This window comes from Cyanistes caeruleus, chromosome 3 (assembly GCF_971803275.1).
Source record: "Cyanistes caeruleus chromosome 3, bCyaCae1.hap1.1, whole genome shotgun sequence".
In the NCBI taxonomy this organism is placed as follows: domain Eukaryota; kingdom Metazoa; phylum Chordata; class Aves; order Passeriformes; family Paridae; genus Cyanistes; species Cyanistes caeruleus.
In genome coordinates, this window is record NC_141703.1 from 78,839,866 (window position 1) to 78,865,739 (window position 25,874).

The 25,874-nt window shown below is 41.6% G+C and overlaps 1 protein-coding gene across 1 annotated transcript in view; it reads right to left on the bottom strand.

Annotated features, from left to right (window-relative positions):
• Positions 1-1,649: 1,649 nt before the first annotated feature.
• The window catches only part of FAT3 (FAT atypical cadherin 3), a 394,564-nt gene continuing 370,339 nt past the window's right edge, over positions 1,650-25,874 (bottom strand). The window contains exons 22-28 of the mRNA XM_086882161.1: positions 24,466-24,934; positions 15,285-15,438; positions 13,540-14,195; positions 10,733-10,846; positions 7,287-7,346; positions 4,657-4,692; positions 1,650-4,057 (exon numbers count right to left, since the gene is read on the bottom strand). Of these exons, the coding sequence (XP_086738287.1) occupies positions 3,438-4,057; positions 4,657-4,692; positions 7,287-7,346; positions 10,733-10,846; positions 13,540-14,195; positions 15,285-15,438; positions 24,466-24,934 (2,109 nt within the window). The 3' untranslated portion in view covers positions 1,650-3,437. The remainder of the gene's footprint in view (positions 4,058-4,656; positions 4,693-7,286; positions 7,347-10,732; positions 10,847-13,539; positions 14,196-15,284; positions 15,439-24,465; positions 24,935-25,874) is intronic.

Genomic DNA, 25,874 nt, shown 5'->3' on the forward strand with positions numbered 1-25,874 from the left:
AACAAGTTGCTTTTTTCCTCTTGCTGCTTCTTTCCAAAAAGCAAAAACTCTTGATCCTAAGTTATAAGCCAGTGATACTTCAAAGTACTTCATTAAGCCTATGAAATAATCTGCTACAGATGATTCTGGGAGAAAATACTGTGTAGTGGAGCCATCTACAGGGATGTAGTCTGAAATACAGACACAGAGGATAAGAAGAGATGTGCAGGGTAGCTCTTGTAGAACCAGGGACCTGACAGCAGCAGTGATACAAAAATCATCATATGGCAGAAAAAGGAAATATATATTGGAAGTGCTAATATGAACAGTAATTCTTACATTATGTTATGAATGTGTTCTTATGTTCCACATTAGAAGATTTTGGTATGTATGTGCAGAGCAGTAATTAAAAAGAAAATAAAATTGCTTGGTTTAACAAGAGATGTTAATACGAAAATAGTACTCCCTAAGAGGTATTTCACCTGTTGAACTGCATTTGGGTTTTATCATTATCAAAAAGAGCCTGAACAAAACCAGAAAGGCCACAGAAGTACCAATATTCACAGAGGGGAATCTGAAGATGGATTTGGAGGAGAGGAGATATTGAGGTATAGAAATCATGAATAGGACAGAGAAGGCTGAACGGGTGATCCTTGGCACCTTCCCAACAGTACTTTAATAAGTAGGCGTTCAGTGAAATGAAATGGCAACAACATCAAACAGAAAAAGTACTATACATTGTATTTATGCATATTTTACTATTAAAACTCACTACCAACAATATATTACTGAGGCAACAAGCTTGGTAAGAAACATTGATTTTTTTTTTTTTTTGTATGGCGATCACTAGGCTCCCATCGTGCTGCCCCTCATGACACCTTTGATATGTCCCAGTAAAGGTTTGATATCGGTGTCTCAGGCTTATGCAAGAACTTTCACTACAGAAGACAGGTGACAAGTACACCTAATAACTAGCTGGGGGATTGAACAGAATTAATTGCGTAACGAATGGATAAAAATGTCTCAAACCAAAACTGAGTAGGAGCAAACCTCATGTAAACTGCAGGCCGATGCTAAGAAAGCATCACATTCTCAGAAGTTCATACAAGCTTTAAAAGTGCAGCTAAATTTGCAGAATTGCTTTGCCAACTCTGATGCTCCTAACTCTTGAAGAGACATCAATCTAATTTCCTTTCCTGTAACACAGACTTCATGAACAATACAAGTTATGCTCTATCCGTGCCTCTAGGCTTGCCAAACCATTTTATGGCCTTCTGGCAAATCCCTCAGTTCCTTGCAATCACAACACAAATTTACGTATTTTTTTCTTCTTAAAAACACTGGAATAATATCAGGGGAAAGGGTTTGAAACGCACCATGACCACATTCAGAATATATCACTGTTACAGAAGCATGTTTACTTTGAGAAGACCAAGTGACATTCATAAATTCAATGGACAGGACCTATTTGCAGACAAGTGCTTGATAATACTTGTATGTGCAGTACATTCTTTCTAGAAGTTCTCTCATTTTATTCACATACCTGCATAATGAGCTGTTTTCTACTGAAGAACTGCCGCACCATCCCAAATAAAACATCCACACTGATCTTTCACAGCTATATGAGCTATTGGAGGGAAGCAGCAACACACTGTACTTACTCCCAAGAATTCTAGAAATCCTGTTTTATTAAAAGTGTTACAAGCTGCAATTATTTAAATTACATTCTACTAGTAATTTCTTTGTGTTGGGGAAAATTTTTGAATAAACTCTTTCTGCATGTCAAGTAATGGCCCACAACTTAATTTTGTGTGAAACTCATGTCAGTCAAGAACATGCCCTGGGCACACAGCTACTGAAACTATCCAATTAAGGTGACTGACCAAGGGACAGGACATGGAAAGCAGCACAGGAAACCTGCTAATAATTCTGTTCATTTATCACAATGATTTAGGTATTCAACAGCTTTTCAGAATGACAGAATTATGACATGGAAGAAATGGATGAAAACCCAACAGTAACGCTGGCTTTTGGGCTCACATTCACTGGTAAGGTACACAGACGCTGTAAAATGCAGTGGTAAAAACATTTTCAGAGCACCAAGAAAAAGCTGTGTATATCTGCTTTCATACATTGAGTGAAAATCCCATATTTCCAGATTGCACTTGACTGCTCTGACCAAATCAATGTGAATTACCATTTACTCCAATCAGGCTGAGGGAAGCATAAAAGCATACAGATGCCATGGTTTTCTTGATTCTACAACAATATTCTTAAGTCTGCAAACAACCTTTGGATGTACTCAAATCCTACAAAATCATGCATCCAGTGTAAAAATCTAGCAATAGATCTTTGGCCACAGACCGTTCATGCAGCTCCACCGATTGAGTCAGTCTACAGCAGCTGAGAACTCATCCCGTGAACTCTAAGGATGGACATTTGCCAAAGGATGTTAAACTAATGATGTGAGGTTACAGCAGCCTTATATGTAACTTAATTGCAACTAATTTTACTGCAGTAACTGCAGCATGAGGACTTCTGTTAAAGAGATGATTGCCCCAGCAAGAAATTTCCAAAAAAATGATAATCTGTGTAGCTGCTGGGTACCCCCCTGAGCTCCCCATGAGATTCATGCTCATGTTGCACACACATTTAGAGAGGCTGTGCATACACAGCTGGGGCAAAACCAGGCCACTCCTGAGCCAAACTCTGACATTTTGAGAGGACCTCATGGGCAAATCTATGCACATGCATCTGACATAAGATTTAAAAAATGACAAGCAAAGTAAGCCAATTTGGAGTAAACATAAACTGTATGGATGTGTGTTACTCTCCACAAAATAGAATGAAATGCTGTGTATTAAACAAAAGGATAGATAAATATTTATGGACAAATAACTGGTCACTTGTCTTTGATAGGTCAATTCATAGATTGCTTTTTTTTAGCCATCTGACATGTTGTATGCAGCAGCCCCAGCGATCAATTGCTTTCACTCTTTGCTGACACAAGATTTCATGCAACACTACATCCTAGAATGATCCATACCCATTCCTTAATACTGTGGGGACATCGTAACACTGTAACACTTTTAATAACACAATGCCGAAAAAAACCCCAAAACAACCCAACTTTGTGAGAGAGAAAGAAATTATTAGTTATTTTCCCCCCTGCCTCAAAAGCTGAGTTTTACTCTTGGTAATAAATAGAATGTACACACTCTCCAGATTGTCTGTAACAATTTTGTGATGTATAATACTTAACACAATTGGTCTCTTCGTGTCTGCACATACAGTATCATTTCTGAACAAGTTAATAATGGGTTATACTGTACTTTTCTTTGCCCAATATATATATAGACACACCTTCAGCAAAATTTCTTCTCAATATTTATACTATTAATTGGACCAAATGACAAAATAAAAAAAGAAAAGGAGAAGGAAGAAGAAAGGAGCTTCCTTTACACTTGTGTCTGGTGCTGGGTCTCCACAAATGGAATGTGAACATTTTCTAGGCTGAGTTCCTCCACGCTTTCAAAGTCACTCATGGCTACTTCGGAGTCATCAAAGCCGCAGCCGGCCGAGACGTCAGAGGAGGAGGCGTTGAGAGAGTTGTGCAAAGATAAGGGCATCTTTCCTGCACTAACATTTTCTGTGTTCTGGCTTGGGCCAACAGCAAAAGTACTAAATTCGTTCCCAGTCTGAGATCCTGTGGTGTCCGTCTCATTGGGGAACTGGTGGGGAGGGAGGTATTGGCTCGGGTGGAAGTGCGGCCGTCTCCTGCAGTCGGGACTGAGAGTACTTGCCATTGAGACTGGCTGCGAGGGTGGGAGGGTTTCATACTGCTCTGGGTAATCCTCTGGAAGAGGAGGTGGTAACTGGTCCTGGCTCAAAAACTCCTCTTCGTGAGGGGGAGGGTAGTCGCTGTCGATGTCGTAGCCACCAAGGTAGTAATCTGTTTCCAGCTCCCTGGTACTGCCGTGATGAGCCGAGCCTCCATCCGTCGTCTCAAAATTGGGTACTTCCTCAATGTCGGACAAGCGAGCGCTGGGCATCCAGTCAGAGGTATCCCAATGATACGCTGCAGCAGGGAAGAGAACCACAGTGCTCAGTTAGGATGAGACCACAGAGGAGAGGAGCGTCCTGCATGCACTCGCCCGAGTCCTCACAGCACATTCAAATCACAGCATGCGCCACAGGCCGCGGACACGGGTCAGCCATGCTCTGACCAGAGGGGTAGAGGAGGAGAATAAACTGCATTACGATGCTAATGCAAACAAACAAAGAAACAAAACATGGCACTCTCAGGCACTTTTCTTTTTAAGATGCTGCTGGGTTGTATTAGAAACTATGAGTCCAAGAAATCAAAATGTCTGAATTACTGCTTTGCACAGTTATTTGAAAAAAATCTTTACATGCAGTCAGCATGCTTATGGAATCTTATCTCCCCTTCTACCTCCAGTGACTTCAAGAAAGAAAGTGTGCAAGCAAAAAATCTGATTGACTGAAGACTGAATTTTGAAACAAAAAAGGTGGCTGACCATTTTCATGCATCTTTTGAACCCAACAAAATTCAAACAAAAGAGTACGTGTGAAGCAGTTCAAGAAAAAAACCAAATAGATCAAGTCAGAGTTCTGCCCACCCCGGCCCACAGGCAGAAGGTGTCCCAGAAAAATCACCTCTGTTGTAGTTCTGTCCTTGATCCATAACAGACACTGTCAGATACAAAGTGAAAAGCAAAAACTGGTAACTTGGAGCTTGTCACCAGCATTGTATTACATGTGAAAATACAAAACTCTGCATGCATATTTCTAAAGTACAGCTGCCATGGTGTCATTTTAGTAGGATTTTTAATTATTCTTTATTTTAACATACAAGATAAGCTTGCCTGTCAAATACAGACAAATACATAAATGTTTATGTCGTGTATTATATTCCTTTTCTATCATATCTTAATTATTTTACCCTCACTGAACAGATACAGAATTACATTAGAGCTGTAATTCTTAATACAAAAAAGGGCTATCCACCATCGACATGGCTTATAATTGCAAAGTACATTTTTTCTCTCACTTGTTCACTTTGAAACAGAAAAATAAGAATCTACCATTCTCAGGGCCGGTTCAAACAAATCTGGGCCCACCTGGGCTCAGATACCATGGTGATGGGCACGGTATAAGAACCTGAATAGAATAGAATACAAAGCCATTTAATGGGGCTATCAGCTACAATGCTCCAGAACCCCACACCCACCTCCCACCTGCACTGCCATGCTAGCTGGTGGGGAGGGAGGCATTCCAGTATGGAGAGGGTGCAGGGGTGGGGGAAAGAGCAAGGAAAGAGGTTTTATGTGAGACAAGAGCAGGGAAGAAGCTGCAGCGTTTTCTAGATGGATATGCTCTTGTTCAGCCACATGTTACTGGGCTTCATGCAAGAAGTCATCGGGCAAAGTCTCTGGATGACATTGCTGGAGGAGGTCTGGAAGGAGAAACAGACCTTTATGGTTACAGCTCATAACCTCTGTGGCTCAGACAGAGGTGAGGGCAGAGAAGACTCCTCCAGCCCTTCACCTGCTAAGACCACACCTGCCCTTTCTCATCAGCACATGGTGCATGTGGTGATGCTGATTTCTTCCTTAGCTCAATAGCCAGGCAGGAGTTCTCCACCTGCTCTGCCATGTCCTGGAGCGAGGAGGGCTACTACAGGTTTAGCAGCAGTGTCTGAACCGGCCCTAACCTCTCTTCTGCACCTCTCTCTTCTTTGTACAGTGGATTTTGCTGTATTAGGTCAGTGCACTGCACCTGAGATGTGGTCAGGGCTCTCTGAGTTGTGTGGATCAGGATCCAGGAGAACCTCACTAATTTGCTGACTTGCACAACCCTGGGCAGGTCCCCAGGTCAGGAGCCCCATCCTCCCATGACACTGGCAGTGATTCTGCCCAGAGCTCCAGTGTGGCTAACTATTCACCACTTCCACCAGCACTGCTGCAGAGCAGGCAAGAATCCTAAGTTTCATACAAGGAACGGGGAAGTGGGCAAAGCATTTTCAGTGACAGTTAAAACTGCTGGCAGACTGGCTTTTTCTGACCTGTAAAGGATGATAATGAGCCAGTGTGTTTTCTTGAGTTTTCCCTTAGGAAGGCAAGGTCATTTACAGTGCCTGTGGTTTCTTTTCAAGGTTATTTTTTATTTTTATTTTTTGAATGGTACTTTCTTTTGAATTAACCTTGGCTAATTAAACTTTTTTTTTTTTTTGATAGTGAGAAGAATGGCACTCTTACACTTCAGGAAATCAATAAATGTACTATGAACAAATACTCAAGTGGCATCACTAGCTAGGATAGAAGTGTTTTACACTTCTTGTAGAAGTGTTTTACAAAATTACCGTGACACTGGCTCAGGAAAAAAAATCAGTAGTTTCACAAAAATAATTCACTTTATCATCTTTACGTATTATGCAGACTAGGTTATAGCTGAAATATGCAAAATCTGTCTTAGATTTGCTAAGGACAGATGAAGTTTTTGACTTGTGGATAACCTGAGTTGATGCTGAGTTGACATTTGCCCAAGGGTAGGAAAAACGTTATAAAAGAAATAAAAGTAATGTTTATCTATGATAACAAGACATTTCCTCAGTGCTTTATGGAAAAAAAGAAAATAGTGATATCCCCGCATTACAGGTTCACTTATAACATGATATGCCTGAGGTTACCCAGGAGGTCAGTGGAAGAGGTGAGTGTTGGGTCCTTGGAGCACATTGCCATGCTCTGTTGAACGGGCACCCCAATGCCACGGGAGAGCCACGGCATCTGTGGAGCTGTGCCCACACATTGCTGTTTGGCAGGGTTTCCTGGGAGAAACCAGCCACCAGCCAACCACCACTGTGCTCCTCTCCGTGTGATACCACTGGAGTTCAAAACCCAGCTCTGCTGCAGCTTGGGATACTTTACACACTTCCTGTGTCATCTTCTGTTTCCCAGTCTCTGCAGCCAGGATAGTCTCAACGATATGGCTCCATTAGCAGTCTATTATTTTCACTGAAGGCAATGAGAATAAACAAGCAGAAACATTGACTTGAACAGAAGAGGGTGAAGGCTTGACACCTTTTCTACCACCTCCAGTTACCCACAGATATTTTGTGGTACATTCCTCTGGCATTTTCATGTTTGCTGGTGAACATGCTGATCTGCAAAACCCAATCCCTGCCACAGGATTGCTGGTCAGTGTAGATTAGTGAGGTTCTGCTGGAATGTTTCACAATGAAAACAGGAAGCATTGTTGTATAACAAGAAAGAAAAAAATTTAAATACCTTCATTTTCTATAGTGTCAACTACATTGTTGACAAGCTGTATGACAGTCACTATGGAAGCTTGCAGGGGAGGGAAAGCAGAAAATAAAGGGAGGGGAAGGACAGCTTCAGGTTAGTATTTAAAACACACATCGAATGTTACCACAATAAATTCTCTCAAAAGACAGAACTGACATTGAAAAAAAAAAAAAAAAAGGCTGCTGACCAATGCATGATTTATGCAGTGGGTTGCAGGACATTTCATTTCAGATAATCCCATATATCTTCAGAGTGGTGATAAATTCCAAACCAGCATTTCCAGAAAGGCATATGGGATGATGGGTATCACCTCATAAATTCAAGCAGACTGGTCAGCTGATTCAATTAACCACAGCAGAATCTTGTCTACCTGACACTAATTTCTAATTCATTCTTGCTTAGAGGTCTCTGGAGATGGTGCCATGTTCTCCAAGGATCATTATCTTTTAGACCATCACACCATCAGAAACGGTGTTAAGCTCAATCTATTTCCTAAGAGGAATGTTTTATGTATTTACAGACTATGCCGTGCCATGTAACACCTCAGGGAGGTTAAGGAGCACAGATATAATAATCAGGAGGACACATCCATGTAGCTGTGGTTCAAATTTTTACCCAGGTTTGACAGAATAGTTTCACAAATGCTTTGTTCATTCCCTGCAGGTGTTCCAACAAAACATCATTTTCCCTAGAAATAATTCATATAGACCATGCATCTGTTTAATGTGGAGGCCTATAACGTATGGTCCTCTAGATGATCTCCATTTTGCACCACCTAATGCCCCTGCCTCTGAGAACATGAAATAAACCCCATCAAAACTGAAGGGAAAACTCTGGATGAGTGGGCACTGGATCCTTCCCTTTGTCTTTAGTTATGAGAAAACCAGTTGCTTGGAGCAGGCGGAGAAGGGGACCAGAAGTGTGGGGCAAAATAAACTTTTTTGTTTCACACAGCCAACAGACTTAGAGGGCACAAGAAATGTGTTAACAGTGCAGACATACGTTGAATATTTTCACATCTTTGCTAAATTTTGGGCATTGCATCAGGTATGTCATTCAATTTCCTCTGTTGTAGTGAGTGCTTAGCAAAAAGAGCCTTGATAGAATCAAAGGACCTCTATGCTGTGTCTGTCATCAGCATATTTATGCCATCAACAGCAATGGTAATTATACAAAGGAGACTTGTACTGGCTAATGCCTAACAAACATTATAGAAAAATAAGGGACTCCATGCAATTAGTGCTGCGTGGCTGGGAAAAAAGATGGAGGGCAGCTATAAACTATTAGAGGGAAAAAAACTGAGAGTGAAAAACAGGTCAAAAACCAGGGCCAGCACAGTTTTCTTTGCAGCTAAAGGCTGGCTCCGGTGGGAGCTGTGCAGAGCAAGTTCTCAGAAAGGAGGGAACCCCACCCCACACAGCTCAGTGCAAGCCAATGCTCAAATACAGCATTGCTCAGATTTTGGATTATAAAAATTACTGCAAACTACTCACAGAAAGACTAGGGAAGCTGAGCAATTTAAATGCAGGAGAAATAAGGTGAGACAAAAAAAAGTAGCTCCAAAATCTCATCCCATGTGAGTTTTCGTAAGACAAGCCCTTAAAACAGCAAGAGAAGGCTCCAAGAGCCCTGGAGAGAGTGAGGAGAGGCTGCCTTCTCCTTCAATGGGATTCATCCCAGTGCCCCACTGCTGCAAGATAGGTTTCCCCAGTCAGAAGCTGCTACCCAGTTTCACAGGTCAGTGTCAGCACAGGCATTTGTACATCTCTGTGAGACAAGCCTGTCCCCTCTGCCAGCCTGAGAACCCAGCAGCATTGCTCCTGGCTTTGGAGGAAGGGGTTTGGAGAAGGTGTCATTGTCCTGTCTCATCAAAGAGTGTGAATGCTTAACTGCATTTGTTGTGGTTTCACTGACAACCTTCTAACCTTCACAGGTATGTGAAGTACAAAGAATTAAAATGACAGGAAGAGCAAGGATTTATGGCTTTAGGAGGCATATCCATTAGCCCTAGAGTACAGGCATGTGACTTATGTGCTTACTTATGCCTGGCTTTGCCCTTTAGGCTCTTTCACTGCAAACCTTCCCTGCTGCTTCAAGCAAATCAGAGCATGTGGTCTTGCATCGATCTCTGTAAATGACTCAGATGATTTAAGCTTCTTCCCTCGTTCTCCCTGAAGATATAGATTTGTTTGAACCCTGAAGTAGAAATGTTATCTCTAAAGGCCATATTTTAAATGCAGCTTTCACAAAAAATGAGTAGGCACAGAAGGTCCAGTTCAGCTTCTGTGGGTACTGTGTCACTGATTTCAGCGGGGAGAGGATCAGGAGTTTGAAATGTCTAATTAGAATTTGGGAGATATAAAAAAGTAACAATGTACAGTAAACAATCACATAAATAATTATTCCGAAGATAACTATAATATAAATATATATAATTAAAATAATACTTATCCTAAAAAAAGGCTAAAGGGTTTCTTTTGGTGCAGGGGCAGAAAAGCATTGAGAAGCCTGACAAAAACAATTGTAATTCTTTACCCACAGCAGCCCAAAAGGAACTGCAAGTGTACTTTGCTATCAGTGCTTTTTCCAACATTTCAGAGTTTCTTGAGAACAGCTGCATGACATGACTGAGGAACTGAGTCTACAGACAGTTCATTAACTGGTGGCTGAGGAAACCAAGTATGATTTCTTTGTGCTTGTCTTTTTCTGTGTGTCTGAATCAGGCTTCCCTGACATCCACCATCCCTCCCCAGCAGAAACATCTTGACTTTTCTCGGGCCCACTGCTCAACATACGTGGGCCACAGGAACAAAGGTCTGCTTTGACTTTGTGGGCCTCTCTGTGGGCTGTGTACGGCTCTGCCCGTGTCACCACAGAGATAATGGCACAGGACATGAGAGGAAGGCACTGAGTATGCACCAAACAAGGATTTAATGGTGCTCTCTTGCTGTCTGAGCTGTGATTGCCAGGGAGAAGCCAAGACGCTGGGGACTGGCTCATCTGCTCATTGTTGTGGCTGAGCACCAGAAGAGTTTTTTTGAGACCATGAATGAGACCTGGCAAATAGCCATTTTTGACTGGTGCAACATAAAAGTCATGCTCTTCCAAGAAGGAAAATGACATAAATTCTACAGGTTTCACTTGCAACCCATTTGTCAACTTACATCTTGGCAATGTGATTCTGCTGTATCATACGTCTAAGACACTGCAAAGCTTGGTCCTGATAAAACATCCCCAAGCATAAATATTTTTATTTTGTTCCTATAATTTAGTAAGTGGAACACAAAGTTTGTGGGTCTGAACCCACAACCTTCTTACTTTTGGCATCATTAAAGGGTTTCAAGATGTCTCATAAATGTTTTAATAATATTAGAAAAAGAAATAAATAGTTTTTCCCCCAGCATAATAAAGATGAAGTAATTTCTTACCATTATCATCTCCGGAATCAGACTGGAAGGAGCTGAGGGACTGTACTTCAGAGTTGCTGCCTTTATTACTTCCTGAAAAACAGGTCACTTCTTCAGCGTCATCAACCCCTTTACCTTCATTGACAGCAAAGACAAAGCAAAATGGTACTCTCTAGGTATGCACATTTATCTATTTATACCATGGACACACTTAAATCCTGCCTTCTATTACTTGAGTCAGGATAAAGTTATTTCCTTCAGAAAGAGGACATGACCTATTCATCAAGAAGGCAGTTGGTGAAGGTACCTAGACTTTTGAAGTGTTTGAAGCCCAAAGAGTCTTTCAAGTGGCTGACAACACTATAATCAATAAAGAAACATCTGTGTTCAATATTGTCTTTTTAGATGACATTTAGTCTCAAAAGCAATGAAAATGATGACTTAAGGAATGTGGTATAAACAGCTTTTACAAGAGATTACTGTTACATTTATCTTTATTGTTCATTTCCTAATTTGAGATCCTCATTAAAGGTTCATTCAATGCTCAGTAAAGTTACTGTGCATCTTGTTAATCATATCAGTGGCCCTTGGATCAGATTTTAATAGCTCCATCACTGACATATAATAGATTATGCTTCCATTTACATTGCTTTTCATCAGAGACATTCAATCTTCACAACTCTACTGTTTAGGAATATAAGTAACTGCAACCTATGGTATAAATTCTCCTGTAATTAAGCACATATAAATAAACACATTCAACTACACTTTGTATGGGCAACAATCAGGAACACAGAAAGTTATCCTCCACTGTAAGCATTGAGATACCAGAGCCAATCACAAATAAAGCAGCTCAGGTGCTATCAACATGAAAGTACAGCTCTCTACCTGCCAGCTGTATGTATTTCTACCCAGCATGGCACACCTCCACATGGTGAGAGCTGATTTACTCCTGCTGAGGAGCAGGGTATGGAGCTGATGGAGTGAGTGCTGCAGTAACAAAGCTGCACTGCTTCCCACTCTGTGACAGCTGAGATCTGTTTCCCTGGTATGGACTCACTTGTGGTGTGCAGAAATTCATACCGGCACCAAACACATAGGAGAATAGAGAACAGAATATGTGTGGAGGCTGGCATACTGATGCTTTCAATCAGCATAACTATATTTAAAGGTTTAAAAGGTCAGACACAACACAATCCTGAAATACAGCCCAAATAAATGGAAGTTAATTAAATTTTTCACTACATGACCTTAGCCAGTGCTGCCTTGGATGAAAATGTGCCAATCAGGGCACAGGTATAAATCGTAGAATCATAAACTCAGCAAGGCTGGAAAAGACCTCCAAGAATTTTGAGCCCAACCTTTGACTGAACATCACTGTGCCAACCAAATCATAGCATTAAGCACCACGTCCAATAATTTCTTGACCACTTCCAGTGGTGGTGACTTTACCACCTCCCTAGGTAGCCCTTTCCAAGGTTTGACCACTCTTTCAGAGCAAAAATTCTTCCTGATGTCCATCCTGAACCTCCCCAGGCATAGCATGATGATGTCCTCTTGAATCTGTTGCCTCTCTCTATTCCTCAGCTCCTATTGCTTTCAACTTCAGGACTGGATTGTGCAGGTTTATGTGACAGTTTTGGTTACAGCTGTGTTGCAATCGGGTTGAAGATCATAGAATCATGGAAAAGTTTGAGCTGGAAGGGACTTCAAAGATCATTTGGTTCCAATTTCCCTGCCATGGGCAGGGGACCTTTCACTACACCAGGTTGCTCAGACCTCCATCCAATATGGCCTTGAACACTTCCAGGAGTAGGACCCCTACCCCTTCTCTGAGAAACCTGTTTCAGTGCCTCACCACCCTCACAGTAAAGATTTTCTTCCTAATAGCTAATCTAAACCTACCCTTCTTCAGCTTAAGGCCATTCATCACTACAGGCCCTTGTGAAATGTCCCCCTCCAGCCTTCTTGCAAGCCCACTCCAACAGGTACTAGAAGATGCATTAGGAAAAATTCCTAATTAGAGAAAACACATTTTAAAAACTCATATATGGTGAAGCAAACATCTCCCAGTCTATATGACGTGTTCTGACTTGCAAGGACAGACGATGTAGGGCTGTAACTCTGTCCCAGAAAACTGCTTTCTCCCGTCATGACAGAAGATGTTAATTTGCTGCATCTCCAGCAACTCATTCAGGAATGGACAGAGCACTGTTTTATCAGGTGAGGAGCCGTCAGAGCACAAACAGGTAAGTGTGGGGATTGAAGATTCTATGATGACTCTGATAGTGAATGCAGAGGGGAATGCAATGGCCTGAAAAGGTGATCCCATATATTAAGGAGTACGTGATTTTCTGCTTCACTTCACAGACACAGAAAGTAGGGAATATTAGTTCATCTCTCCCTGATGCAAAACAGGATTGATTCTTGCAGAACATTTAAATATTTTTAACTCCCTTGGGAAACAAACAGCCTGAACCTAACAGAACTTCTATTTGAGAATTCTGCCCCAAATTGTTTTTTTTCCAATAGAAAGATGATTGCATTGTGTCACTTGAAAAATGCTCGGAGCACTTACTCCTATATGCTCCCCGAACAAGTGAAATAAATGCTTTTAGTCATACTTCATGCATAGAAGTAGAGGTCTTGTATGCCTGGATAATTATAACCTTTCAAAATTAAACCAAATCACTTCTTGGAGAAAGGTAACAATTCACACGTATTAGGCTGGAGCATGAAGAGTACCTGTGACACTGTGCCTCCTGCACCCTGAAGGCAACCCTTATCGCTGGCAGGCAAGAACGAGACCGGCACGCGGTGCTACTTACTTTCTGTCCCAGCATCCCATGTGCTCTTCCTGATGGAGTCACAGTCGGAGCGACAGGGAGACACAGCAGGCAAGTTTGGCGCTACACTGCACACCACCACCCCCCTCCTGGCTGTCAGTATTCGAGGGGACTCGGGATGAAACGTTGTCATCTCCTGGTGCTCCACACCAAGCCCATCCACTATCTTGTCCAGGTTATTCCGTGAGTCACTCTGGAAGCACGGGGTATAGGCCATTGGCCTCACGGGCACCTGTGGAGGCCCCACCTCTTGGTAGATATTTCTGCTGTCTCCGCTGTTCCTGATGTTCTTGAATTGGATGCCATTGCTCTTGTTGAGCAGGGCTGCAGTGGCTGGGTCCTGTACGAGCGTGATGTTGTTGCGGGAATAGTTCTTCCTGAAAACTTTCTTGCGAAAAATGATGAAGAGAACGATTAACACAAATATGACAAACAGGACCACGGCTATTCCTATCAGCTCCTCCTTGCCAACGTAGGAATGCCCAGCTTGTATATTGGGAACAACCACGGGGCGAAGACCACAGTATTGACCCACATAGCCAGGGGTGCAGTTACACAGAAATGAACCAAAGATGTTGACACAGGAGCCACCATTTTCACATTCTTCTCTTTCACACTCGTTGATGTCTTCCTCACACCTTAAAAGGAGAAAAGGAGAGTCTGAAATCTGGAGAACATCTAAGAAGCAATCCAGCTTGTGCATGATGCCTTTTCTGGTCAAAGTGGTGCCATCAGTTAACACCCTGAGGTACTTTGCAAATTATCTTTTTATTATCATATTATTTAATGGCATTTAATTTTTTTCTACAGCTATTCCATGGGTTTTTAAAGACAATAAAATGGAAATATCAAGAAAGAAATAAGAGTTTAAAGCATTTGATAGATATCAAGAAGGAAATACAGCATCTGGTAAGAAAAGGCTCCCTGATCCTAATGGGGTTTACTGAATGTAATAGAGAACCTGCTTTTTTTATATTGTTGTTGGACTACTCTATGGGTTTCAATACAAAATATTAGAGGGAGATTCAAGGAGGAGACAGTTGAGAAAAAATATAGTATTTATTGAAGGGAATAGGGAGAGGGGAGGAGAGAATTATATAATATGTAACATTATTTAGGTCTGGAGATAAAATAAACAAGTATCAGAGGCAGGGGGGAAAAAAGAAGAACAGGAACCATAAAGAGAGAGGAGAATTGGAAAGAACAAGAGGTAGTAAAATGCATAGGAAAAAGTACATACAGTGGTCAACCCAGATGATGGAAAAACATTGATGGGCAGGTCAGGATTTTCTGTGTCTACACCAAGTTTATGATCAAGGCAGGGATTTAAAAAAAATTACTTCAATAAATTAGCCTTTTATGTCAGGGCTAAGATGACTAAGTAGTTGATCCATTTTCAAAATAAAGATTACACAGCAGCTTCCACGGTTTTGTGAAATTGTTCAAAAATCTGGCAACACTTAGATAGGTGTATCTCAGAGAAAACTGTCTCGAGATAACATCCTGAATCAACAGTTTAGGAGGGTAAGTTCAGAAAAAAACATTTCTGAGCGTGCAAGTCTCAGGGATTTCTCAGCTGTCATTAGCTTAGATTCGGAATAAGCACTAAAGTTGGGGTTATTTTTTGTGAGGTGAATCATAGCTTCTGGGTATAAAATGCCTGATCAAAAAGCCCACCATCACTGAGCCAAAAAGCTGCCATTGCCCACCTGGGGAGGGACACTTACGTTACTCCTGTCAGGCCATTTTTGCAGTTGCAGATGAAAGCATTGCCGATGGGATCACATGAGCCTCCATTCCGGCAAGGATTTGGGAAGCAGGCTGTGATCTCTGACTCACAATTCCTTCCTGTAAACTGGGAGAGGCAATTGCAATGGTACCCTGGGAGGTGAGGGACAGAGAGAGGGAAATTAGACTCCTAACACCGAGTCTGTCTAAAAGCAAAAAGACCCATTTGGCATTACACTGAAAAATAAATTGTACTGTGGGGGCAAGGGGATGTTTACACTCACTCTGGTCTGTCCATGTGGTCCACACTAATGCTAGTCAAGAGTTTGTCTATCTGAGATGCCCAGACAATCAGAGCTCGTGTCTACAGCCAGGGACCAGAGGAATTGCTGCAGCCCAGACCATCCTAATTGTCATGATTCAGGTAAGAATAAATGTCATTTGTGAGCACCTTTTAAGAAAGGTAACAAGAAATATTCTAGATCAAGGATGTATTTCCCAGCTTTTTGAAAATGTTAGCTGATAGTGTCAGTCTACTTTCCTTTTGGGGCTTCACTGATCAACAAATACATCGGCTGAGAGCTTTTCCATCTCTGCCCTTTACAAGGACAACATGATGGGGATGTGACAGTAATAAAACACCAGTTTTATAAAGTGCATCCTCAAGGCAGGAACTATAAACTTCAAAATACCAGCTGACCTGGGCAATACCAGCCCTAATCAGAGCTGATTATGTTCAGTGTGTGGTATCAGGGTCTGATTAATCACTGACTGCAATTCATCACACATAAATTCATGTGGAGGGGGACCCTGCTGGGGACTGAAGTCACATTTCTACGTTTTTTGCCAACACAGGGGCAACATCAAAATTAAAAAAAAAAAAAAAAAAAAAGAGAGAGAGAGGCTTTAAACACATCAGTTCACCCTGCCAAGTATCAAATAGAAAATCTCTTTTTTCTTTTTCTCTCCTTCTGAGTTCATATGGCACATTGCCATTAATAAAAGCTTTATTTAAAGTCACAAAGAAATCCAGCAAGGCAGTGCATCTCAATGTTGTGAACTGGATATGGAAATCTGACTGCTTTTTCACTTGAAAAGAGAATGGAACATGTAGGCTGTGAAAGCCATGAGATGGCTAAGACAGTCCCTGGAAGCAGAAGACTCCTAAGTTAGACCTGTTGAACCAGCAATTTTTTCCTGGACATCTGTAAAAAAACTTTGGCTGATCTTTTGAAAAGCTCCTTCTATAATCCAAATGTCCCAAACAGATGTGTAGGCAAGATTCAAGCTCCAGCTAGGGGGTTCACATACTTATTGAATACAGCATATTAAGCAAGTAAAACAAGGAAACTTCCTGTCATTAATACAGCTGCAGTTAGAGCTGAAATGGTTGAGTGCAACTCAATTCAGTGTCAAAATTATTGGCAATCCAAGGTGGTGTGGTGGAAATATCATCTCTCAGTGGTGAGCCTTTTAAATATACTTTTAAAAACCTTCTTTATCTATGCATCTGGAAAAAAAACAACCCAAATACTTCTTTAAAAAGTTACTCTTTCTGCAAACATGGCAGTCATTTCCAGCACAGTTACAAGGAAAAGAATTTCATGGAAACAATACAGAAAAACCCAGTGGAGGCATAAGGAAAAGCAATTCTGCGTCAAGACTCCCACATCTTTTATGTCCTATACGGTTCAATTCGCCTTGTTCAGTTACTCTAATTGAATTCTTTCATGAGGACAGGCTTTTGAGAATAAACTTGGAACCAGACTTGCTGGCATACTCAGTCAAGAGTCCAATACTATTTAATTTAAGATAAATGAAATAGATACTCAAATATCATGCTGTTTCATTGTCCTGCTACAAGAAGGGAGACAGACACACTGATCTTTCCAAGGTTACAGAGTTAAGAATATAAATTATTCAACTTTTGGGCTTCCCAGAAAACATGTTTAGTCAGCATCAGCAAGATGGGATTATTTCTTAGTGTGTCTTAAAAGTATCTCACTCAGACAATGCGAACAGCTTTCTGGACCTATAGTGATCTGGGTCTGAGGAATCACAAACCTGTGACTGTAGGTAGAATTCCCAGCGTGAATAAATAAGGCTGTTTCAGTGCTTCCTTTTTATGACTGAACAGTGACATCTATAGTTCAAAAATTTACAGTAATGTTTATATGTTTTTTACAGTCTCAATGAGTTTAAGCAGAAGGAGAATGTTCAATTCAAATATAAATCACTTTATTCACAATCAATTCTGTTGCTTTTTATAACAACAGAATATATACGTTATTCTATTTGTTATCTGATATTTCATAAACCTCCATAACTCTAAAGTGATGTTAAAAGCCAAGTTTCTGTTGTTTTTTAACCAAGGTCTTAGGTACCAATCATTTGTAAGACAAACATGTATTTATGCATTTTATACGAGGAAGAGATGAAACTGAATGCACCAGATGGGTCAGAGCCCTGTCCAGAAGTGTATGAACAGGACCAAAATCAAAGTCTGCTTCCGAAAGCCTACATTTTTCACACAATTTGATTTAATGATGGTGGAACACACATCAGATATGAGTAGACTAAAGAATTCACTATAGATTCTAAGTCTAAGGATTGAAGTTAGAAATCAAAAAGGCACTAAAACAAGGCAGTATTATATTACCATATTTACCACTGGTGTTTCCTCTCGTTGGATTCACTGCCATACACCTGCCAAGTCCAAGGCCCTGGCAGAAGACACAGAACTTTTCTGCGACACACACACGCTCAGAGCTGCAGAGCATTCACCCAAGAGGTCTCTGACACAGCAAAGCATATGTCAAAATTCATGGAGTAGGGAAGAGCTGATATGATGGCTCAGTAGACAGCATACAGAAGCTCAGCTGGAAGGCCTGCCAGACCTTTAATCCTTCTCCAAACCTCCCAGCAGAGGCTGTAATTTTGCCGGCTACTGCATATTTTAGCCACATGGCTGTGGACAAAGGTAAATTGCAAAGAAAACCCTTCTGGTTGTGAGTGTATCTTGGGTCTAATAAAGGATTTTTACTATATTTTTAATTAAATATCCTGCTAATGTACCATTTATTTCTTCCCTCTTGTTTAGAACAAGAATAACAAGCATACTTCTCACAGTCAAGGATGAGAAAAGGCTGAGTGTCCTGTTCTCTCAGCAAGGGATGAAAAATCTCTTTTAAACAATGTAGGGCTTGATCCTGTTCACAATGAAAGCACTGAAGTCTTGGAAATTCATCAACATTTAAGATCATACAGTCCATCTGAGCTTCCTCTAAGGGGAAAGAATATTTCAGTCCTAGAAATGTTGATCTTCATTCCCCAAGGCAGATCTCCAAGGCAAATTTTGTGATGTCACCACTGTATTTCTTCAGAGGGAATCAGTGGAAAAAGACAGGAAACTCTGGAAAACACCTCTGAAATGTTTCTAGGTGGGACCACAACACTCTCAGCATGTGCTTTAGCAGCATGTACCAATAGCTGACCTAAAAGCAACAACAAGCTATGAGCAACAATACAGCCTTTTTAGGCTGTATCTACAAGTTAACAAGTCCTGCAGAAGCAGCAGCAGTGGGTCTGTGGAGCCAAACAGCTGGTGCTGAGGACCCAGCACCCTCACTGTGTGCAGCTCAGGGCTTTGGGACCAGCTGTCTTCCAATTCAGCCTGGTCCTACCCTCCAAGACCTTGCCTCTCTACAGTGGGAAGTGAAGCCCAGGGAGAGATGACAATAGCAAGAATCACATCAAATATTGTTCATGACCTGAAACATTATGTAGGAATAGGTCTGCACATGGTCTTGGGCTTACTGGTTGTTTTATAAGGCTTGTCTCATGCTCCTGCATTAATCTGAGTCCCTCTACATAGTTAAATCTCACCTTCTCACTGTGATTCAAACAGCTTCTCTTACTGCCCTCTTGGCATGTCCCTATCCAGAGGAAAAGGTGTTTTTCATCCCAGACCTTACTGAGGAGCAACATGCAGTAAGACAGGAGACGACACAGGCTCCCTGCCTATACCTATGTTTGCTTGGCACTTAGGAAGCAGAGGCAGCAGCACAAGGCAGGCACAGTGCCATCAGCAGATGGGGTGTCATTATGTAGCGAACATCTCTGTTGGTAGCATTCCCAGCCTGAGCATCTGAATGTCTGTCTATCCTAAGGTTTACTTGGCTTTATTAAAGAGGATGCTCCGAACCGCTGCCAATTTTTTTTTTTTTTAACATGTGTATGCTCCTGTTTCTATCTATCCCATGCAAGACAGGCTGGCTTTTATCTCTTAACGTGTTTTGGCTTTTCCATTTGTCTCTCTGTGTAGTTTCTCTCCCTGCTGTGCAGCTAAATCTGACAAACTCAATGTCCAGAAACAGGCCTGCGCTTGGCATTGACCACAAAGGGTTACACAGAAAGTTAACTGATGAGAACTACTGAAGGTAAAGAGGACCTCTCCCAGCATTTGTATTTTGGTAGATCTATAGTCAAACCAGGCCACCCTCAAGTAGTGTGTGTTCTTCAGCTATACACAGTCCTGCCACTTCAGATTTAACTTATCTGTCTTCAAACAGATCATTGCCTCCTGCCACTTGTTGGTATGAAAAAGAACCTCAATCTTTGCTGAACCAGTGCTTTCTATGAGAGTATTGGCATGTACATGCTTTTAAAGAGGGAATACAAGAACAGGTGCCTATAATCATAGGCATAAAAAAGAGTATGAACACCCCCAAAATTTCTAAAAGAGCTTTTAAATATAATTGATGTGCATTTGGTATACTCATATCACAGTATGCTGGGTTGTTAGTGTGTGTGAAAAAGCAAGATCAAAAACATTAGTAAGACCAGGTCACTGGTATTATTATATTAATTTTTCCCTTATTTCTTTCTTATGAACTACTTGATCCTCAAAACCAGCTGTGAATAATGTTGCCAACAGCATTTAAAACAAGTATTAAACCCACCACCCAAGTGACATTTTCTCCTTCCTTTGAATTTCAGCTCTGTTCATGAAAAAAGAAAATAAAAGGAAAAAAGAAAAGTGAATAGTGGGGAAAGCGAAATGAGTTTATGTCCTCACACTCTGCCCATGGTCCTCCTTGACTCAGTAGTTTCTGCTCAAATGCTTCATGTTTAAATAAAATCGCCTACTCATATACGTCATTTATGTTAATCAAAGCCAGATGTACATAGGACTGATCAAATTAAAAGGAAGTAACTTATAATTGCAGGCTTTACAAACATGAGGTTTCTCTCTGTGGTGGAAAACCTTGATGCAGTCTTTGCATGTGATTACAGTAAAGCTTTCTATTGCTGAGATTGCTCATGCTGTTACTCATGCAGATAAACATACATTTACTATTGGCAGCCCTGGAAGTGCCACACTATTATTAAGGTTGTGTGACATTTCCCATTTTAAGACCTCATATTCAGCAGCTTATAGCTTAACCACACTTTAAATACTTGGCTGAATTTTCTTGGGAAGTTTCAGTTTAGAAAGCCAAGCCATTTCTGAAAATCATGCTGTTCGTCCGGTTTCAAAATGCTAGTGTTCTTTAAAAATAGCTTTACTGACCCATACTTATGGGTAGGGACTGAAAAGTCTGGGAGAATGTGGCTTGTATTTCAGGTCTGTGGTTTCCACTGTCTCCCAAGAAAAATGTCCTAAGACTGACTGTATCTCTTTCTCCTACAAGTCTCTTGAGCTGTCAGACCTAGTGAGTGCTCATCCCCCTCTGCCAACCCCTATTTAAGAATGCATTGGATCTCCCCATGGGGGCCTCTGGACATGCAGTCCCCCATCTTGAACCACTGACATCACTTTGACCAACACTGTGGCCATGAGAGCAAGCAGAAGTTCATGCCACAGTTGCTTTCTGCTGGCTCAAACCAGAGTCTGAAAGCAGAGAGGCTTTTCTGTACTCCTGGGAGTTCCCATCTGAGCTGTCTGTGCTCTCTCATACAGGCTGGGATCCCCTTTCTGCCCTGTTCCATATGCAGAGAGGACAGGCAGAAAGAGCCACTGTGGGTGAGCATAGCCCTGTGCCAGCCCTGCTTTGGGCAACCCCTCTGTGGTCATTCCTGAGCTCTGTGCAGCCCAGGCACAGCCCTGCCCTGTGCCAGGCACTGTGAAGCTGCTGGGAACATAACCATCCAAACCCTAACATCAGCAGCACAGACACACTCCTGGAGCATACAGAACACTTCCCCAAAAAGGGCCACGGTGTGACCCTATTCCCATAACCACAGGATGAAGCCAAAGGCAATTGAGGCAGCTTTTTTATTAATGGTGAACAGGGCAGTAGGCATTCCTACTGAAAGGAAGATCTCACAACAGGAATGCTGTTATAGAGGTTTGTGTCCTAGAAGTTCAATTTATGCAAATTATATGTAAATCAGACACAGCCTCTTTGACTTCTGGTATGTAGCCAGCAACTCTTTCATGTTATAATGTTGGGTGACCTTTGCTTGACTGTTTTCTTCTTAAGTTAGCTATAAATCTCAACTTTCTTTTTCTCTCTCCTAATTTTCTTGTAAAGCACAGTAGGTTGTACATAACAAAAAGGATGTTAACAGTATATGAAATCTGCTTTGTAAAATTTGAATTAGAGGGTGTATTTATTAAAACAAATCTTATGCCAAATACTCTGTGTTTAGGAAAATGAACATTATTCTCCAAAAACTGAAAAAGGAGGATAATATCATAGAAAATACAGTCAAGAGACCCTAATGCTAATGAATGCCCTGCAATTGGGAAAAAGACCTTTGCATGGTATATTTTTTGCATTCTTCCCCTCACCAAAAAAGAAAAAAGCTGATGTTTTGATTCTTAAGAAAATTCTTTAAAAAAATGAAGTGGGTTTTTCTCCTATTTTAAATGGAAGTCAGCTGCTAATATCTGTCAGCAAGTGCAATAGTTGATTGTCCTTAAATGCACATTGCAATTTGTGGCTCTGCAACTAGGACTTGCAATGCTGTCGGACACTCATGCTCTTAGAATTCAATTATGTGTCCTTTCAGCATATGGAGGACACTAAGAACAGAATTGCTTTGCCTAGTGGAAACAAAAATGCCCATGCCTTCTCCTTAAGGGCTGGGCTGTAGAACCACCGACATACAGTCAGGGCCCATTGCACTGGAATTATGGCTTTATAACAATCCTTTATTTACACACACTGCTGAGACAGTAAAAACAGCAAACAGATTTTTTGACGGCAGGCAGCCAAAACATCCCTGCAGGGCACACGCCCCTCGCTGAGGCACGAACACAGGCAAGTTAGATCAGTTCTGTGACTGCTTTCCAGCAGCAAATTTTGTTGACACAAAAATGGTATTTGCCATTCCAGTACTAAGATGGGTCTAAACTTCAGGACTGCTCGTTTCTCCCCTTCACCATGTCTCCCCTCAGTTCGAATTGGCATGCACATGGCGTTGGGAAAAACAGAATTACTGTAAGGAGTTCTGTTAGAAAGGTTTCAATTTACTCATCATGAGATTGCTGAGCAATACTGTAAGTAGACTCAAATAAAATCAATAGAAGGAACTGTTACCATGCTTCCTAGGATGTGAGGTGAATGGTTACCTCATTTATTAATTATGGACTCTGAATCAAAGCCATCATACATACGTTCCTGTACATACTATGGTCATATTTTCTAGGAATTTCAATAATCGTGCTTAGCAATTCTTCCAGTGGCTGTGGCATCCTTCTGTCTCAGAATAATTTTCTTTAGCCCTTGTTGTGCAGCCTTCCTTTTCTCTCCCTCCCTTGGTAAATAAATAAATAAAGACCTTTAAGGACAAATACAGACACAGCACCATTTCTGTTCATTCCCCACAGCAAATCCTGGATTGCTAAGGCTGTGCTTTATTCCTTCTAACTGTCCTCCCATCTCCACAAACGCCAAAGATCCACAGGAGATGCTAGCTGAGACAACCCAGCACGGACAAATCCACATTTTCAGGACTTACTTTATAAGAGTGGCACTGTCCAACTGAGAAACTTATCAGTTTTGCTCAGATCTCACCACATGTCAGTCTTGAATTGATCTGAAGTTTAGGCCTAAAAAATCTGTGTGGTGGAGAGGACTCAGAAAGAAAATATGAAAGTCATCCATAAACTAATGAAAAACAGAAATAATAACTATGGATGCAAGGAAATTGCATGGACACATTAAAGCAGAAAGCCCTGGGACAGTGGTTAAATGCTCCATAAAACAAGAGTTTAGCAGGAACTTCCCTAGAGAATCATGACCAAAACTCACTGACAGTAAGTGGATGGAAAGCTCTGAACTTGCAGAAAATCTCTCTGTTCAGCAACCTCCTTTTCAGAGAAAGCTTTATTCTGCTAGAAAAGGTGTGCAATGCTGCATGCTAATACAGTATGGGGAATTGGAAAGGAAACTCCTACACTGCAGAAAGAGAACTGCCCGAGAGGGAATGTTCTACATGTGTGCTACTTACTTTTCTCCTGCTAACATGCTGACTTGCCCTGGTAACTTGGGAACTGCAATAAGTCACTGGCATCAAATCACACAAACCACCACATAACCACTGGATAGGAAACTCCAACACATGCACAGTTTAAATCAATGCCCTATAAAATTTGGATAATATTACTTAGACCTTAGAGCAACCAGGCCTCCGAGAAAGCTGCAAAATGCAGTTCAGGTGGGTTTATAATGGCCCAACTTGCTATTTTCCATGCAGACATGTAATCAAATTACTCACTTACAAAAGGACGAAGGTGTTCGTAGACAGCTCACTAATTATTTGTGACAGCTTCGGAAAGAGAGCAAGGCAACATTGCTGTTGCATCTGTGATGGACATTTCAAATCACCATCTTTGTGTACAGCCCCCAATGCTGTAAGGATGCTGTAAATGGATTCTGAAAAATCCAGCTGAACATTACAGTAATTGTAATTCTATTGGTTTCTATAGAAATAGGATTATACTAACAGCCAATAAATCAATTTCCTCCTGGAACACTAATGCAATAAGAAGGGGCACCATTTCACTGTTATTTATAGAGCAAACAGCTTTTACCCAATTTGCAATACCTATCAGAGTTTTATAGAGTTCATGAGATTTTTCAAGCATGTTGCTGCATAAAACCATCTCTGGCAATAAATTAGAGAGGAAAACGGGGAGGGGGAAGCCCATAAAGTAATGAAAGCATTTACCACCAGATGGCACGGCAGTACAGGTGCCGCCGTTCTGGCAGGGGTGTCTCTCACAGGCATCGGGATAAAGGACGCAGCCAAGCTTCAACTCCGTCAGGCCAACCACTTCTGCGAAGCTGCTGCGCTTGTTCTGCAGCGGCAGCTCGTTGTTGTTTAGCACTACCGAGTCCAGGCAGCCCTGGAAGCCGCTCAGGACCTGCGTTGTCCTCTTGTCAGTCAGGCTGCGGACGTTATCCACTTGGACCTGGGCGCCGAAGTAGACGGAGCTATCTGTGCTGAGCGTCTGGAAGTAGAGGGGGGCTTTGCGGCGCTCCACGTAGCTGTCGTCCAGAGACAGGCTCGTGAAATTGCGGTTCAGCTCCAGGAAGACCGAATGCCAGCTTCCATCATTAACGGCCCTGCCAGAAATCCCCAGGATTCCTGGGCCACTTCCGCAATCCAACTGGAACCAGAGTTTGCCATCGACAATCTGCAGGAGGAAAACAGAAATCAAACCGCTTCAGGCACTCAGCTGTCTCCTAATCTCACAGGGAATCTGGAAGCACAGACAACTTCTAGACAGTCTATGCGTACTGTTAAAGCTGCTCTCCTACATGACACTAAACCAGCAATAAGTTGTGCCATTATCATGAACAAAAAAATAAAAGGTGGAAAATATCACCTTACTTCTTATTTGCCCAAAGCCAATTACTGCAGGAAAACTAAAAATATAAAAATATCATATGGGGCAAAACTGGGATAATTTTATGTTTTACTGATCGGGATATGAACTTGAGGACCCTTGTTCTGCTCTTGGCTCTGCTGTTGAACAACTGTGCGTCTCTCTCAGCAAGTCTGAGAGCTGTGATTCTGCTCCCAGTGGTTGATGTTACCAAAAAGATGGTCAGGGCACAGGATCACCTCTTAGTGTTTGAGACACTTGTGTCAAAAAAAACTCAATGGCCACACTTTCAGCTGTTCATGTTAGGTACTCTGCTCATGCAGACATCCTGTGCTTCTGTAACCTTTAGGAGCATCTCAGTGAGGGGTGGAGTTGTCCCTAAACATTGTAAGTTCAGTATCTCTAATTACAACAGTAAGATACTAGTTGACCCAAAGTCAGTTATTTCCCAAAGATGCTACACAACCTGCTCTGTGTATACCTCAGAGATTATATAAGATGGGTCTTCCTTTTCTTTCTTTCCTAAGATTTATGCTGGACTCGTGGATTTAGAGTTTGTAGGGGATTTCTCACTCTCCCTCCTGTCCCTCACCCATCCCAAGTCCTCATAAGGGAAAATCTGTGCTACCCTACTGGGGCGGGCAAAGTGTAGAGTGAGGGAGTGGGTATGAAGTGCTGCTTTCCTGATTAGCAGTTTACCCAAAGATTTTAGGTTTCTCTAACAGATGGCATATAAGTTTAAAATGGC